The sequence below is a fragment of the Hypanus sabinus genome, chromosome 13 (genome assembly GCF_030144855.1).
Source record: "Hypanus sabinus isolate sHypSab1 chromosome 13, sHypSab1.hap1, whole genome shotgun sequence".
NCBI lineage: Eukaryota > Metazoa > Chordata > Chondrichthyes > Myliobatiformes > Dasyatidae > Hypanus > Hypanus sabinus.
In genome coordinates this window covers 593,570-611,529 of record NC_082718.1, presented here as the reverse complement: position 1 = coordinate 611,529, position 17,960 = coordinate 593,570, and the positions used below count along the sequence as shown (strand labels likewise).

Below are 17,960 nucleotides of genomic sequence, written 5' to 3'. Positions count from 1 at the left end.
TGGTGGGTGAGTCTAAGACCAGAGCACATACCCTCAGAATAGAGGGGCATGCTTTTAAAATGGAAATGAGGAGGTATTTCTTTAACCAGAGTGATGAAGCTGTGGAATTCATTGTCACAGGCAGCTGCAGAGGCTGAGCCTTTATGTATATTTAAGGCAGAGGTTGATAGATTCTTGATTGGTCAGAGCATGAAGGGATATTGGGATGTAGGGGAAGGCAGGAGACTGGGGCTGAGAGGGAAAAAAACCATGATGAAATGGTGGAGCAGATTTGATGGGCCAAATGGCCTAATTCTGCTCCTATATCTTATGGTCTAAAGACTAATGACAGGCTCAGGGGATGGAGAAGGCTTGTGTGAAACAAATAAATGTTGTCAATTTTAATTTTTAGCCACTCAGTAATGTTGGGAAATAATACTCAGATATGACAACCATCTTTTTGTATGGTTTGGGAGTCACAGTTGATTCCCTCCTTTGCCATGACTAGGGTTATGGTAAAATGAGGGTGAGGACACACGAAAAAAATCTTGAGACATCTTATGTTGCCATGGTCTTCATCTACAAGGCTTTTTCTGTGAGGCAAGGCTTGTGGTTTAGGAAATGTAGGTATCAGGGAAAGAAATGGGATTTAACTATCAGGGTTCATGGGGGAAAGGTAGTAAAAGAGAGGAATTCAAACAAGTAATGAGTTAAAGTACAGTGACTTAATGGAAGTAAGTACAAGCCAAAGGATTATTCAAGGAGCTAGCCATGACAACTGTGGTTCCCCAACACAGTATGTCAGAAAAAAATGCCTCACAGATGAACAGGACAAGAGTGCTGTACTCTGAATCATCTGTTCAGTTCTTTAGACTAGAGATGGTATGGCAAAGGAGGGACACAACTATGACTGCCAACCAATTAATTTAGTGAATTTCAGAGTTGTATACTTTGATAATAAATAAACCTTTAAATTCTGGAAGGTCAGGTTCCCATTACCCAAATGTCTGTAACATTTTGATTTTTAATTTTCCACACATAGACTGGGAAGCCCATACTGTAAAAGGAATGGATGGTTTGGAGTTTGTAAAATGAGTGCAGGATAGTTTTTTGCAGCAATACATAGAGGAACTAACTAGAGAAGGGGCAGTGTTGGATCTTCTGTTAGGGAATGAAATAGGTCAGGTATAGGAGGTATGTGTTGGGGAGCACCGGGTGCAGTGATCACAATGCCATTAGTTTCAATATAATTATGGAGAAGAATAGGACTGGACCCAGAGTTGAGATTTTTGATTGGAGAAAGGCTAACTTTGAGGAGAGGCAAAAGGATTTAGAAGGAGTGGATTGGGACAATTTGTTTTATAGGAAGAATGTAATAGAGAAATGGAGGTCATTTAAAGGTGAAATTTTGAGGGTACAGAATCTTTATGTTCCTGTTAGGTTGAAAGGAAAGGTTAAAAGTTTGAGAGAGCCATGGTTTTCAAGGGAAACTGGAGACCTGGTTAGGAAAAAGAGATATCTACAATAAATATAGGCAGCATGGAGTAAATGAGATGCTCGAGGAATATAAAGAATGTAAGAAGAATCTTAAGAAAGAAATTAGAAAAGCAAAAAGATACGAGGTTGCTTTGGCAAGTACGGTGAAAATAAATCCAAAGGGTTTCTACAGTTATATTAATAGCAAAAGGATAGTGAGGAATAAAACTGGTCCCTTAGAGAATCAGAGTGGACAGCTATGTGTGGAGCCAAAAGAGATGGGGGGGAATTTGAACAATTTCTTTTCTTTGGTATTCACTAAGGAAAAGGATATTGAATTGTGTAAGGTAAGGGAAACGAGTAGGGAAGTTATGGAAAATGTTAAAATTGTACAAGGCATTGGTAAGGCTGAATTTGGAGTATTGTATACAGTTCTGGTCACTGAATTATAGGAAAGATGTCAACAAAATAAAGAGAGTGCAGAGACGATTGACTAGAATGTTACCTGGGTTTCAGCATCTAAGTTACAGGGAAAGGTTGAACAAGTTAGGTCTTTATTCTTTGGAGCACAGAAGGTTGAGGGGGGACTTGATAGAGGTATTTAAAATAATGAGGGTGATAGATCGAGTTGACGTGGATAGGCTTTTTCCATTGGGGAGATTCAAACAAGAGGACATGATTTGAGAGTTAGGGGGCAAAAGTTTAAGGGTAACACGAGGGGGAATTTCTTTACTCAGAGAGTGGTAGCTGCGTGGAATGAGCTTCCAGTAGAAGTGGTAGAGGCAGGTTCGGTATTGTCATTTAAAGTAAAACTTGATAGGTGTATGGACAGGAAAGGAATGGAGGGTTATGGTCTGAGTGCGGGTCGGTGGGACTAGGTGAGAGTAAGCATTTTGCATAGACTAGAAGGGCCGAGATGGCCTGTTTCCATACTGTAATTGTTATATGGTTATAATATGGAGATAACCTATGGTAGGTCAGATAAGATTAAGGTTTTTGGAATAAAGGTGGCTACAGAGTTTGGGAAGAACCTGAAATGTCTTTTTGATACAAAAGTAACAGAATATTTTTAATAACTACCAATGTCACAAGGAAGTTTGAAATTAAAATCACAACAAGCAACAGCTTCCTAAGCTTCACAAATATCCATCAAGAGCCGGTGGCCAACGTGATGGAGGATCAGCAAACCATAGCCGACAGTAAATAGATCCAAGATATCTTAATCCTTTTGCAGCAGGTCATTTACAAAGATGAGAGAGAAAATCTGCTCACATGGTGATTCCATCTTTACCCACTTTAATTTCAATAATCAATTGTTAATAATAGGAAAAATCTCAGTAGTACAAAGTGAAATGTCAAACTACAGAAGGACAATTGCAGAAAATGGTAGGGTACTAAGGAATGTTAACCAGCAAAGTGGCAACTGAGATCAGTGGGGTAGTGACGAAGGTATATGGCACACTTGCCTTCACATAAAGTTTGGATATCGCATACAACTTTACAAAACACTGGTTAGACCACACTTTGAATACTTATTTATCTCTCTCTGGTTGCCATGGTACAGAAAGGATGTGATGGCTCTGGCAGAACTGAAGGTAATATTCACTAGGATATTGTCCGGACTGTAGGACTTTTATTATGGGAAGAGATTGGATAGGCTGTGCTCATTTCATAGGCAGGGTGAAAGGTGATCCGACCGAGGAATACAAAATCTAAAGAGGCACGGATAGGGCACATGCTTAGATTCTTTATCCAATGGTGCAGTTATTAAAAACAAGAGGATATAGATTTAAGACAAGAGGAAAAGTTTTAAAGGGAATTTGAGGGGAAGATTTATTTCTAATTTACAGAAAGTGGCTGATATCTAGAACTCATTGCTAGAAGAGATGGTGGAACCAGATGCAATCACTATGTAAAAGAGGCAAGGCACAAAGGGCAAAATCTTCAGAATGGACATTGTGACTGAAGAGCGAGTTTCTGTAATGTACAATTTGTCTAGGTCTAAAATTATTTGTGTAAAATTTCCATAATCATTAACCATTGTTAGAGTATCGGACACTTCCAGTCAACCCACTATCTCTTTACTGACACTGGAGGGCTGTGTGTTTAACGTAGCAAAAACGTTAGGCCATGTATCAATTCTCACTTGGCATCACACCCTCTTTCCCTTTGAAGTTCAAAAAGCACTGTAAAACACCAGATTGTACACTTTGGTTCTCAACTGAGGCTTTACAATGAAGTCCCATTCTTTAACAAAAAACGATGATGCTTTGAATCAGAAAAGCAAAGAAACCACCACAATATTATCACTGATCATATTCCATTAGTTGACCTCTTGTGCAAAAATGTAAAGCTGGATTAACAGAACCTTCACAATACATACTTATAAATAGTCATTGACACACAGGCTAATCTGCTTTCATACCTCTGCAACATTCTCTGCTGTACTTGCTGTTTGTGATGATGTTGAGGGCAATGTTTGTTTTTGTAGCTCCTCAATTCGGGCATTCAATGAGGCAACTTTAGCTTTCGCCTGTAGTTTTAGCTTTGAGAGTCTGGCATCAAAGAGCTCCTTCTCCTCCTACAAAACAATTCAATATTCACTTATCAAATGGTATGCTATGGTCAATACTCATTTGTTCAGGATCACACTGAGCAGATCACCCTGGAGGATGCCTGACTCTATGGGGAATTCAGCTCTAAATTACACTTCGGTGCCATGTTTTAATTTAGTCTCTATGATAAAGTGTATACTTTTCCCAAATGTTCTGATGAATATGAATATAAGCTTAGGAGGACAATGGTGCCTAACAGTGACTCCTTTGTTTACATCTTCGAAACAGCTCTATGTCTTTCTTTACTATCTCTGTTTTTATCTTTCAGGGTTCTTTTGAAGACTCTGACCGTTCTTTGTGGGAATGGAACCCACTCTCAGGGTCTCACAACTGGCCGCTATTCGACATACCAAGGACGCAGCCAAGAAGACTAGCATGCCTTCAGGGTTCCGGGATTTTGTGGCTCTTGTGATGGGCAAACTCGAGGTCGGTGCCTCCGCAGGAAATTGGTGTGTCACGATCGAAAGCAGCAAGCTGGCTGCTAGCTGTGTGCCCAGAGACTCAAGTTCTTTGGCCACAGAACTCAGAAAAGCTACGTAACATACTTTTAACATCATAAATCAGCGAGTTGTTTGTTATGTCTCCCCTCTTACTGTGAAACTGCGACAACTCTTTTTCCCTTATTAGGGAGAGAGAGAGAGCACCTGTGGTATGTCAAATTACCAAGTGAAAGAGTACAAGTGTTTCCCCCCCCTTTACAAAGGTAGAGCATTCCTATGAAACCTTTCTTAAGCCAAAATGGCACAAAGCGAAAAACCATTAATTTATATGGGAAAAATTTTCGTAAAAGCAAAAATCCTCTTTGTAATGAGAAACCAGGTTACTAATGTAGGTCTTTTGTAAAAGCGAAGTGGTGTAAAGCGAACATTCGTAAAGTGGGGGGGGGGGGACCCTGTAGTCATTAGGGTACTGCAAGTCTATGTCTTTACTGATGCTTTGCTGCACGCTTGAGTGCTTGATGGGGGGCAGCAAAGCTTTTTTGCTGGTGGGAAAGTGGGGGGAAATTGCTTTGCTTCTGCTTATGCATGGGAGGGGGGAGCAGTGGGGGCTCTAGCGTTCTAACATTGAACTGTCACTCATTCTTTGGGGCACTCCTCTATTTTCGTGGATGGTTGCGAAAAAAAAGAATTTCAGGATGTATATTGTATACATTTCTCTAACATTAAATGTACCTTTGAAACCCTTTGAAAGATGAAAGCAATCAGAAAAGATGATAAAAATTCTGATGAAGGTCTTGAAAGTATTATTAAAAACATTTAATAAATGAGACTCAGAAAACAAATGTCTCCTTGTGGAGGAACCTAAATTGAGGGGCAACAAATATACCATACACTAAATCTAATTTGGAATGTCAAAGAGCTACTTCATGAAAAGATACAATCATAGAAGATACTTCAAGAGACGAGCATCAAATGATGAACAAAGCATTTGAAGGAGAACCAGGCAAAGTAATAAAGTACATCATTCAGTACCTCGAGCTGCTCTGCTATAGCTGATCTAAAATTCCTCGTGTTCACCTTCCTGCCCCTTCTCCATAACTTTAGATTTATAATCAGCCTTAATTTCTTTCAGCCTTAAACATACCTCATGAACATTGCCCTCACATCTTTTATAGGAGATAGTTCCAAGACTTGCAATGCTCTGTAAGCAGAAATTCTACATATTCTCCAGAAGACCATGACATAAGAATAGAATTAGGCCATTCAGCCCATCAAGTCTGGTCCACCATTTGCTTATGGCTGATCCATTTCCTCTAAACCACATTTTCTGCTTAATAGAGCTTTGATCAGCAGCCATTCCAGACACCTTAACTTTGGAGAGGAGGGGACTTCAATCAGATCTACTGCCTGACGACAGATGGCAGGAGCAGGTCATGGCAGCGAAATACACCTTTGACCAGTGACAAATCAATGTTTGGGATTGATTAGTAAGACCAAATTAAAGGAAGGCAGTTTGAACACAACAGTGGTCATGCCTCTGGCACAGAGTCTGGCCCTGTGGCTCAGAAGGGTAGAGAATGGAAGAGGATGGCAGCAGTGATAGGGGACTCTATAGTTAGCGGGACAGACAGGCGATTCTGTGGACACAGGAAAGAAACGTGGATGGGAGTTTGCCTCCCAGGTGTCAGGATCTGGGATGTTTCTGATCACATCTACAATATCTTGAAGTGGAAAGGAGAACAGCCAGAGATCATGGTACATATTGGTACCAATGACATAGGTAGGAAAAAGGAGGAGGTCCTGAAAGCAGACTACAAGGAGTTAGGAAGAAAGTTGAGAAGCAGGAACACAGAGGTAGTAATCTCAGGATTACTGCCTGTGCCACGTGACAGTATAGGAATAGAATGAGGTGAGTATAAATGCGTGGCTGAGGGATTCGAGCAGGGGGCAGGGATTCAGATTTCTGGATCATTGGGACCTCTTCTGGGGCAGGTGTGACCTGTACAAAAAGGACGGGTTAACTTGAATCTGAGCGGGACCAATATCCTGGAGGGGAGGTTTGCAATGGTTATTGAGGACTTTAAACGAGAATTGCTGGGGGGGGGGGGGGGGGAGGTGGGAACCGAACTGAAGTGATGGAGGAAAGGGAGGTTGGCTCACACATAGAGAAAACTTGGAGACAGTGCAAAAGGGAGGATAGGCAGGTGATAGAGAAGGGATGCACTCAGACTGATGGTTTGAGACGTGTCTGTTTTAATGCGAGGAGTACCATGAATGAAGTGGATGTTACGGGAATAGACAGGAGGTTCTGCAGACAAGAATGAGATTCCTGGATGGTATGTTGCCTCCCGGGTGCTCAGGTCCAGGATATCTTGGATCAAGTCCTCAGCATTCTTAAGTAGGAGAGCGAACAGCCAGAAGTCATCATCCACGTGGGTACCAATGACATGAGTAGGATCAGTGACGAGATTCTGCATAGTAAGTTCAGGGCGCTAAGTTAAAGGGAAGGATTTCCAGGGTTGTGATCTCAGGATTGCTACCCATGCCATGTAATAATGAGGCTGAACTAGGAAGATTATACAGTGTAATACGTGGCTAATACATGGTGTAGGAGGGACAGCACAAGATTTTTGGATCATTGGGTTCTCTTTCAAAGAAGGTAGGATCTGTACAGAATTCTATTTGCACACAACTGGAGGGGGACTAGTATCCTAGCAGGAGAGTTGTTAACGCTGCATTGTGGGGTTTAAACTAGAATTGCAGGAGATGGGAACCAGAGTGCCAGAAGAGTTAGTGGACTGGTTGTGGAGGCAGATGTTGGTAAGACTTCAGATAAAATTAGGAAGCAAAAGGTTCAGCATGGTGCAACTAGTGTGCTGAGCTGCCTATATTTAAATTCATCGTAGGAAGGTAGATAATAGTGCTGAAGGCTAAGTAGCTGGCTTACAAACAGAAACAAAGTGTAGTGAAGAGAGGGTGTTACAGGGCAAAATTACAAAATTACATTGCAGGATGAGTTGCAATGTAAAAGGTGGACAAAATCAAAAAGGGTGAATACTGACCGAAGGTGTTGTATCTGAATAAAGTAGATGAACTTACAACACAGTTGCAGATTGGCAGATATGACATTATAGGCATTACGGATTCATGGCTGAAAGATTATAGCTGGGAGCTAAATGTCCAAGGGTACACACTGTATTGAAAGGATAGGCAGCAAGGTGTTGCTCTATTGGTAAAAAATGAAATTATATCATTAGATTTTCCCAGGTAGATTGTGAAAATCAGGTTGGTGCTGGATTGCAGGGAGGGATTTCTAGGGTGCCAACAAGATGGTTTTTCAGAGCATCTAGTCATTGAGCCCACCAGGGGATCAGCTTTTCTGGATTGGGTGTTATGTAATGAACCAGAACTGATTAGAGAGCTTAAGGTAAAAGAACCCTTATGTACAAGTGATCATAATATGATTGAATTCCACCTGAAATTTCAGGAGGAGAAGCTAAGTCAATTGTATCAGCATTACAGTGGAATAAAGGGAATTACAGAGGCATGAGAGTGGAGTTGGCCAGAATTGATTGGAAAAGAACACTTGCAAGGATGATGGCAGAGCAACAAAGGCTGGAATTTCTCTAAGCAATTTGGAAGGCACAGGATATATACATCACAAAGAGGAAGATGCTTAGAGCGTGGATCAGTACTTGGAGCAATGATTTTGTGGCCATTACAGAGGCTTGGATGGCTCAGGGGCAGGAATAGTTACTTCAACTGCCAGGCTTTAGATGTTTCAGAAAATAAAGGAAGGGAGGCAAAAGAGGTGGAAGCATGACACTGTTGATCAGAGATAGTGTCATGGCTGCAGAAAAGGAGGAAATCATGGAGGGGTTGTCTACTGAGTCTCTGTGGGTGGAAGTTAGGAAGAAAAAGGGGTCAATAACTCTACTCAGTGTTTTTTATAGACCACCCAATAGTAACAGAGACATTGAGTAGATAGGGCAACAGATTCTGAAAAGGAGTAGTAATAACAGGGTTTTTGGAGTGGGAGATTTTAATTTCCCAAATATTGATTGGCATCTCCCTAGAGCGAGAGGTTTAAATGGGGTGGAGTTTGTTAGGTGTGTTCAGGAAGCTTTCTTGACACAATATGTAGATAAGCCTGCAAGAGAAGAGGCTGTACTTGATTTGAAGGAGGAAGTCTGAGAATCAGAGCGTGAGTGCAGCGGGAGCCATTTGGATTTTTTCTTCTTCTCATCGGAGTTAAGAGAGGCAGGACTGCGCAGGTGTGTAAAGTCGGGCAGTGAAGCGCGGAAGATTTAAAAGGGCAGGAATCCTGATTCAGGTTTAATTTAAAGAAGGAAGTCTGAGAATCAAAGATGGAGTGCGGCGGGAGCCATTTTGATTTTCTCTTCTTCTCATTGGAGTTAAGAGAGGCGGGACTGCACAAGCATGTGACGTCAGGCAGTAAAGCACAGAAGATTTAAAAGGAACACAGCCTTATAAAGCGGGCAGCGGAGTGAGCCAGGAACAGAGTGAAGGCTTAAGGGCTTTGGCTCAATGGGCTTAGGCAGAAACGGGTGAGGCAAGGTCGGTTTAAGTTTCAGTTGTTCCTGTTATTTGAGGAAAGGGGGAACTATGAGTGTAAGGGCAGCATGTTGTTCTTGGTGTCGGATGTGGGAGACCCTGGAGTCTCCTAGACTGCCGGACGTCCACATCTGCGGCAGGTACACTGAGCAGCAGCTCCAAAGGGACCATGATAGGGAACTGGATAGGGAGAGTGAGGAGTTACAGGCAGGTGGTCACACCAGGGCCACGGGAGGCAGACAAGTGGGTCATGGTTATGAGAGGGAAGGGGGAAGAGTCAGGTTTTAGAGAATACCCCAGTAGCTGTACCCCTTGACAATAAGTACTCCTGTTTGAGTACTGTTGGGGGGGACAGCCTATCTGGGAGAAGCAACAGTGGCTGTGCCTCTGGCACAGAGTCAAGCCCTATTGCTCAGAAGGGTAGGAAAAGGAAGAGGAAGGCAGTAGTAATAGAGGACTCGATAGTTAGGGGGTCAGACAGACAATTCTGTGGACACAGTCAAGAGACCCAGATGGTAGTTTGCCTCCTAGGTGCCAGGGTCCGGGATGTTTCTGAACGTGTCCAAGATATCCTGAAGTGGGAGGGTGAGGAGCCAGAGGTCGTGGTACACATAGGTACCAATGACATAGGTAGGAAAAGGGAAGAGGTCCTGAAAGGAGAATATAGGGAGTTAGGAAGGGAGTTGAGAAGAATGAGCGCAAAGGTAGTAATCTCAGGATTACTGCCTGTGACATGCGACAGTGAGAGTAGGAATGGCATGAGGTGCAGGATAAATGCGTGGCTGAGGGATTGGAGCAGGGGGCAGGGATTCAGGTTTCTGGATCATTGCAACCTCTTTAGGGGCAGGTGTGACTTGTATAAAAAGGACCAGTTGCACTTGAATCCTAGGGGGATCAATACCCTGGCGGGGAGATTTGCTAAGGCTATCGGGGAGACTTTAAACTAGAATGGTTGGGGGGGTGGGAATCAAATTGAAGAGACTAGGAGAGAGGAGGTTAGTTCACAAATAGAGAAAGCTAGTAGACAGTGTGTGAGGGAGGATAGACAGGTGATAGAGAAGGGGAGCGCTCAGACCAAAGATGTAGGGGAGATGGAAGAAAAAGATAATAAAGTTGTTTGCACCGTTAGGTATACACAGAGAGTAAGATGTGGAGAATTTCTTAAATGCATCTATTTTAATGCTAGGAGCATTGTAAGAAAGCTGGATGAGCTTAGAGCATGGATTGATACCTGGAAATATGATGTTGCAGCTATTAGTGAAACATGGTTGCAGGAGGGATGTGGTTGGCAACTAAATATTCCTGGATTTCGTTGCTTCAGGTGTGATAGAATCGGAGGGGCAAGAGGCGGAGGTTTTGCACTGCTTGTCAGAGAAAATATTGCAGCAGTGCTCTGGCAGGATAGATTAGAGGGCTCATCTAAGGAAGCTATTTGGGTGGAACTGAGGAATGGGAAAGGTGTAGTAAAACTTATAGGGGTGTATTATAGACCACCTAATGGGGAGCAAGAATTGGAGGAGCAAATTTGTAAGGAGATAGCAGGTATTTGTAGTAAGTACAAGGTTGTGATTGTGGGAGATTTTAATTTTCCACACATAGACTGGGAAGCCCATTCTGTAAAAGGGCTAGATGGTTTGGAGTTTGTAAATTGTGTGCAGGATAGTTTTTTGCAGCAATACATAGAGTTACCAACTAGAGAAGGGGCAGTGTTGGATCTCCTGTTAGGGAATAAGATAGGTCAGGTGATAGAGGTATGTGTTGGGGAGCACTTTGGGTCCAGTGATCACAATGCCATTAGTTTCAATATAATTATGGAGAAGGATAGGACTGGACCCAGATTTGAGATTTTTGATTGGAGAAAGGCTAACTTTGAGGAGATGCGGAAGGATTTAGAAGGAGTGGATTGAGACAATTTGTTTTATGGGAAGGATGTAATAGAGAAATGGAGGTCATTTAAAGGTGAAATTTTGAGGGTACAGAATCTTTATGTTCCTGTTAGGTTGAAAGGAAAGGTTAAAAGTTTGAGAGAGCCACCTAATGGGACAGAAGATACTGCCAGTCTGAGAGGCGGACAGGTCTGCAAGCTGAAAATTGGTGCAGAAGCAAAGACGAGGAGTCAGACATCAGGAAGAGCCGTGGTAGTAGGGGACTCCATAGTAAGAGGTACGGAAAGGGGTTTATGCGGCAACAGGCGAGATTTAAGGATGGTGTGTTGCCTCCCTGGTGCTAGGATCCAGGACATCATGGACCAATTGCAGGGAATCCTCAAGGGTGAAGGTGAACAGCCAGAAGTGGTAGTGCATGTCCATACAAATGACATTGGGAAGAAGGGGAAGGACATTCTGCAGCGGGACTTCAGAAAACTCGGAAGAAGGCTGAAAAACAGGACTTCCAGGGTGGTTATCTCTGGTTTGCTTCCAGTTCCTCGTGCTGGAGAGGGCAGGAACAGGGAGATAATGGATCTGAATGTGTGGCTGAGGAATTGGTGTAAGAAGCAAGGATTTACATTCTTGGACCACCGGGATCTGTTTTGGGGTAGGGATGAATTGTACAAAAGGGACGGGTTGCACCTTAATAGGTGGGGGACCAGCATTCTGGCAGACAGGTTTGCCACTGCAACACGGATGTGTTTAAACTAAGTAGGTGGGGGGGAGGGGATGAACTGGAAATAATAGGATGGAGTTAAAGGGAAAGTGAAAATAAGTTAAAAAGGACAACAGAATCAATGGAGTAGAAAACTCAAGAAGAGATCATACAGTATGGCCAAGTGAAATAGGAATTGATATGAAAGGAGAGGGGAGTAACAAATTACAAGTATTATATATGAATGCACGAAGTATAAGGAATAAAGTAGATGAGCTTGAGGCTCAGTTGAAAATTACGGCAAATTACGGCAAGTACGATGTTGTGGGAATAACAGAGACATGGCTTCAAGCGGACAGGGCCTGGGAAATGAATATTCAAAGATATACATCTTATCAAAAGGACAGACTGACTGGCAGAGGGGGTGGGGTGGCTCTGTTAGTGAGGAAAGATATTCAGTCCCTTGTGAGAGGGGACATAGAATCAGGGGATGTAGTCAGTATGGATAGAACTGAGAAATTGTAAGGGTATAAAGACCTGAATGGGAGTTATCTACAGGCCCCCAAATAGCAGTCTGGATGTAGGGTGTAAGTTGAATGAAGAGTTAAAATTGGCATGTCGCAAAGGTAATGATACAGTTGTCACGGGGGATTTCAACATGCAGGTAGACTGGGAGAATCAGAATGGTACTGGGCCCCAAGAAAGGGAGTTTGTGGAGTGCCTACGAGATGGATTCTTAGAACAGCTTGTACTGGAGCCTACCAGGGAAAAGGCAATTCTAGATTTAGTGTTGTGCATTGAAACGGATTTGATCAGGGACCTCGAGGTAAAGGAACCATTAGGAGGTAGTGACCATAATATGATATGTTTTAACCTACAATTTGAAAAGGAGAAGGGAAAATCGGATATGTCAGTATTATAGTTGAACAAAGGGAACTATGGAGCTATGAGGGAGGAGCTAAGGAGAGTAAGGGGCAGCCGTGGCTGACGAGGGAAGTAAAGGGCAGTATAAAAATAAAAGAGAAGTATAACATAGCAAAGATGAGTGGGAAACCGGAGGACTGGGAAGCTTTTAAAGAGCAACAGAAGATAACAAAAAAGGCAATACGCCAAGAAAAAATGAGGTACGAAGGTAAACTAGCCAAGAATATAAAGGAGGATAGTAAAAGCTTCTTTAGGTATGTGAATAGCAAAAAAATAGTTAAGATCAAAATTGGGCCATTGAAGACAGAAACGGGTGAATTTATTATGGGGAACAAGGAGATGGCAGACGAGTTGAACAGGTACTTTGGATCTGTCTTCACTAGGGAAGACACAAACAATCTCCCAGATGTAATAGTGGCCAAAGGAACTAGGGTAAAGGATGAACTGAAGGAAATTTATATTAGGCAACAAACGGTGTTGAGTCTGAAGGCTGATAAGACCCCGGGACCTGATGGTCTGCAACCCAGGGTACTTAAAGAGGTAGCTCTAGAAATCGTGGACGCATTGGTAATCATTTTCCAATGTTCTATAGATTCAGGAACAGTTCCTGCTGATTGGAGGGTGGCTAATGTTGTCCCACTTTTCAAGAAAGGAGGGAGAGAGAAAACAGGGAATTATAGACCGGTTCGCCTGACGTCAGTGGTGGAAAAGATGCTGCAGTCAATTATAAAAGAGGAAATTATGACACATTTGGATAGTAGTAGAAGGATCAGTCTGAGTCAGCATGGATTTATGAACGGAAAATCATGCTTGACTAATCTTCTGGAGTTTTTTGAGGATGTAACTATGAAAATGGACAAGGGAGAGCCAGTGGATGTAATGTACCTGGACTTTCAGAAAGATTTTGATAAAGTCCTACATAGGAGATTAGTGGGCAAAATTAGGGCACAAGGTATTGAGGGCAGAGTACTGACATGGATTGAAAATTGGCTGGCTGACAGGAAACAAAGAGTAGCGATTAACAGGTCCCTTTTGGAATGGCAGGCTGTGACCAGTGGGGTACCGCAAGGTTCAGTGCTGGGACCGCAGCTGTTTACAATATACATTAATGATTTAGATGAAGGGATTAAAAGTAACATTAGCAAATTTGCTGATGACACAAAGTTGGGTGGCAGTGTGAAATGTCAGGAGGATGTTATGAGAATGCAGGGTGACTTGGACAGGTTGGGTGAGTGGGCAAACGTATGACAGATGCAGTTTAATGTGGGGATAAATGTGAGGTTACCACTTTGGTGGCAAGAACAGGAAGGCAGATTACTATCTAAATGGAGTGAAGTTAGGAAAAGGGGAAGTACAACGAGATCTAGGTGTTCTTGTACATCAGTCAATGAAAGCAAGCATGCAGGTACAGCAGTCTGTGAAGAAAGCTAATGGCATGCTGGCCTTTATAACAAGAGGAATTGAGTATAGGAGTAAAGAGGTCCTTCTGCAGCTGTACAGGGCCCTGGTGAGACCCCAGCTGGAGTATTGTGTGCAGTTTTGGTCTCCAAATTTGAGGAAGGACATTCTTGCTATTTAGGGAGTGCAGTGTAGGTTCACAAGGTTTATTCCTGGAATGGCGGGACTGTCATATGTTGAAAGATTGGAGCGACTGGGCTTACATACACTGGAATTTAGAAGGATGAGAGGGGATCTGATTGAAACATATAAGATTATTAAGGGATTGGACACGCTGGAGGCAGGAAGTATGTTCGTACTGATGGGTGAGTCCAGGACTAGAGGCCACAGTTTAAGAATAAGGGGCAGGCCATTTAGAACAGAGATGCGGAAAAACATTTTCACCCAGAGAGTGGTGGATATGTGGAATGCTCTGCCCCAGAAGGCAGTGGAGGCCAAGTCTCTGGATGCATTCAAGAGAGAGTTAGATAGAGTTATAGATAGCGGGGTCAAGGGAAATGGGGAGAGGGCAGGAACGGGGTACTGACTGTGTATGATCAGCCATGATCACAGTGAATGGCGGTGCTGGCTAGAAGGGCCAAATGGCCTACTCCTGCACCTACTGTCTATTGTCTATTCATAGAACCATGGTTTTCAAGGTATATTGGAAACTTGGTTGGGAAAAAGAGAGAGATCTACAATAAATATAGGCAGCGTGGAGTAAATGAGGTGCTCGAGGAATATAAAGAATGTAAAAAGAATCTTATGAAACAAATTAGAAAAGCTAAAAGAAAATATGAGGTTGATCTGGCAAGTAAGGTGAAAATAAATCTACAGTTATATTAATAGCAAAAGGATAGTGAGGGACAAAATTGGTCCCTTAGAGAATCAGAGTGGACAGCGATGTGTGGAGCCAAAAGAGATGGGGGAGATTTTGAACAATTTGTTTTCTTCGGTATTCACTAAGGAGAAGGATATTGAATTGTGAAAGGTAAGGGAAACAAGTAGGGTAGTTGTGGAATCTATGATGATTAAATAAGAGGAAGTACCTGTGCTTTTAAGGAATATAAAAGTGGATAAGTCTCCGGATCCTGACAGGATATTCCCTAGGATCTTGACAGAAGTTAGTGTAGAAATAGCAGGGGCAGTCACAGAAATATTACAAATGTCATTAGAAACAGGGATTATGTGCCAGAGGATTGGCGTGTTCCTCATGTGGTTCCATTGTTTAAAATTGGTTCAATGAGTAAACCTGTAAGGCCTGTAAGTTTAACGTCAGTGGTGGTAAATTAATGGAAAGCATTCTTAGAGATGGTATATATAATTACCTGGATAGACAGGGTCTGATTAGGAACAGTCAACATGGATTTGTACGTGGAAGGTCATGTTTGACAAATCTTATTGAATTTTTTGAAGAGGTTACTAGGAAAGTTGATGAAGGTAAAGCAGTGGATGTTGTCTATATGGACTTCAGTAAGGCTTTTGACAAGGTTCCACATGGAAAGTTAGTTAGGAAGGTTCAATCGTTAGGTATTAATATTGAAGTAGTAAAATGGATTCAACAGTGGCTGGATGGGAGATGTCAGAGAGTAGTGGTGGATAACTGTTTGTTAGGTTGGAGGCCGGTGACTAGTGGTGTGTCTCAGGGATCTGTACTGGGTCCAATGTTGTTTGTCATATATATTTATGATCTGGATGATGGGGTGGTAAATTGGATTAGTAAGTATGCAGATGATACTAAGGTAGGTGGCGTTGTGGATAATGAAGTAGGTTTTCAAAGATTGCAGAGAGATTTAGGCCAGTTAGAAGAGTGGGCTGAACGATGGCAGATGGAGTTTAATGCTGATAAGTGTGAGGTGCTACATTTTGGTAGGAATAATCCAAATAGGACATACATGGCAAATGGTAGGGCTTTGAATGCAGTAGAACAGAGTGATCTAGGAATAATGGTGCATAGTTCCCTGAAGGCAGAATCTCATGTGGATAGGGTGGTGAAGAAAGCTTTTGCTATGCTGGCCTTTATAAATCAGAGCATTGAGTATAGCAGTTGGGATGTAATGTTGAAATTATACAAGGCATTGGTGAGGCCAAATTTGGAGTATTGTGTACAGTTCTGGTCACCGAATTATAGGAAAAATGTCAACAAAATAGAGAGAGTACAGAGATTTACTAGAATGTTACCTGGTTTCAGCACCTAAGTTACAAGGAAAGGTTGAACAAGTTAGGTCTTTATTCTTTGGAGTGTAGAAGGTTGAGGGGGGGACTTGATAGAGGTAGTTAAAATTATGAGGAGGATAGATAGAGTTGATGTGGATCGGCTTTTTCCATTGAGAGTAGGGGAGATTCAAACAAGAGGACATGAGTTGAGAGTTAAGGGGCAAAAGTTTAGGAGTAACACAAGGGGGAACTTCTTTACTCAGAGAGTGGCAGCTGTGAGGAACGAACTTCTAGTAGAAGTGGTAGTGGCAGTTTTGATATTGTCATTTAAAAAAACATTGGATAGGTATATGGACAGGGAAGGAATGGAGGGTTATGGGCTGAGTAAGCGTTCCACGCGGACTAGAAGAGCTGAGATGGCCTGTTTCCATGCTGTAATTGTTGTATGGTTATATGGTTATCTGATATTGGGAAATGAGTCTGGTCAGCTGTCAGGTCTCTCAATGGGAGAGCATTTTGGAGATAGTGATCACAATTCTATCTCCTTTGGAGAGCATTGGAGAGGAACAGGAACAGAAAAGTTAGGGAATCATTTAATGGAGTAGGGGAAATATGAGGCTATCAGGCAGGAACTTGGAAGCATAAATTGGAAACAGATGTTCTCAAGGAAACATACAGAAGGAATGTGGCAAATGTTCAGGGGATATCTGCCTGGGGTTCTGTGTAGATATGTTCCAATGAGTCAGGGAAAGGATGGTAGGGTACAGGAAACATGGTGTACAAAGACTGTTGTAAAACTAGTCAAGGCAAAAAGAAGAGCTTACGAAAGATTCAAGAAACTAGGTAAAAATAGAGATCTAGAAGATTATAAAGCTGACAGTAAAGGGTTTAAGAATGAAGTTAGGAGAGCCAGAAGGGGCCATGAGAAGGCCTCGGCGGACAGGATTAAGGAAAACCCCAAGGTGATATAGTTTTAAGGGAATTGGGGAGTCTCAGATTCCTGTAAATAATGGTTAAGGTTGAGTCTGTGTATTCTGGCTTAAGAATGGCTGCAGTTTGAGCAGCTGTTGTCTCCTGACTTTTCACACCTTTTCATTTTGTGTTTAAATTTTAGCTCTGGGTCTATGTTAGCTCTAGACTATGTCTGTAACTGCAGTATGTTTGAATAATGTTTCATAACTGCTTCAGTGAAAATCAGGATTATAAACTTACGAAACCCACAAGAAGATGTCACCTAAATTTTCACACCTTTTGGTTTCGACAAAAGGTGGAGATAAGGCAGGACATTCTTTACACTCCTTTCCTAATTTTGGTGAAGTCTCTTAACTAAATTATTAAATTCTGCTCTATTTGAGTAGTCTACACCAGATTGATTCCTGGGATGGCAGGACTTTCATATGAAGAAAGACTGGATCGACTAGGCTTATACTCACTGGAATTTAGAAGACTGAGGGGGGATCTTTTTGAAACGTATAAAATTCTAAAGGGATTGGACAGGCTAGATGCAGGAAGATTGTTTCCGATGTTGGGGAAGTCCAGAACAAGGGGTCACAGTTTAAGGATAAAGGGGAAGCCTTTTAGGACCGAGATGAGGAAAAACTTCTTCACACAGAGAGTGGTGAATCTGTGGAATTCTCTGCCACAGGAAACAGTTGAGGCCGGTTCATTGGCTATATTTAAGAGGAAGTTAGATATGGCCCTTGTGGCTAAAGGGATCGGGGGTATGGAGAGAAAGCAGGTACAGGGTTCTGAGTTGGATGATCAGCCATGATCA

At 42.3% G+C, this 17,960-nt stretch overlaps 1 protein-coding gene across 3 annotated transcripts in view; it reads right to left on the bottom strand.

The window, feature by feature from the left end:
* LOC132403566 (golgin subfamily B member 1-like) overlaps positions 1–17,960 on the bottom strand; it is a 206,314-nt gene that overhangs the window by 137,334 nt on the left and 51,020 nt on the right. For all 3 annotated transcript variants that reach the window (XM_059986962.1, XM_059986960.1, XM_059986961.1), the window contains exon 4: positions 3,881–4,036. In XM_059986962.1, coding sequence (XP_059842945.1) covers positions 3,881–4,036 — 156 coding nt within the window. The remainder of the gene's footprint in view (positions 1–3,880; positions 4,037–17,960) is intronic.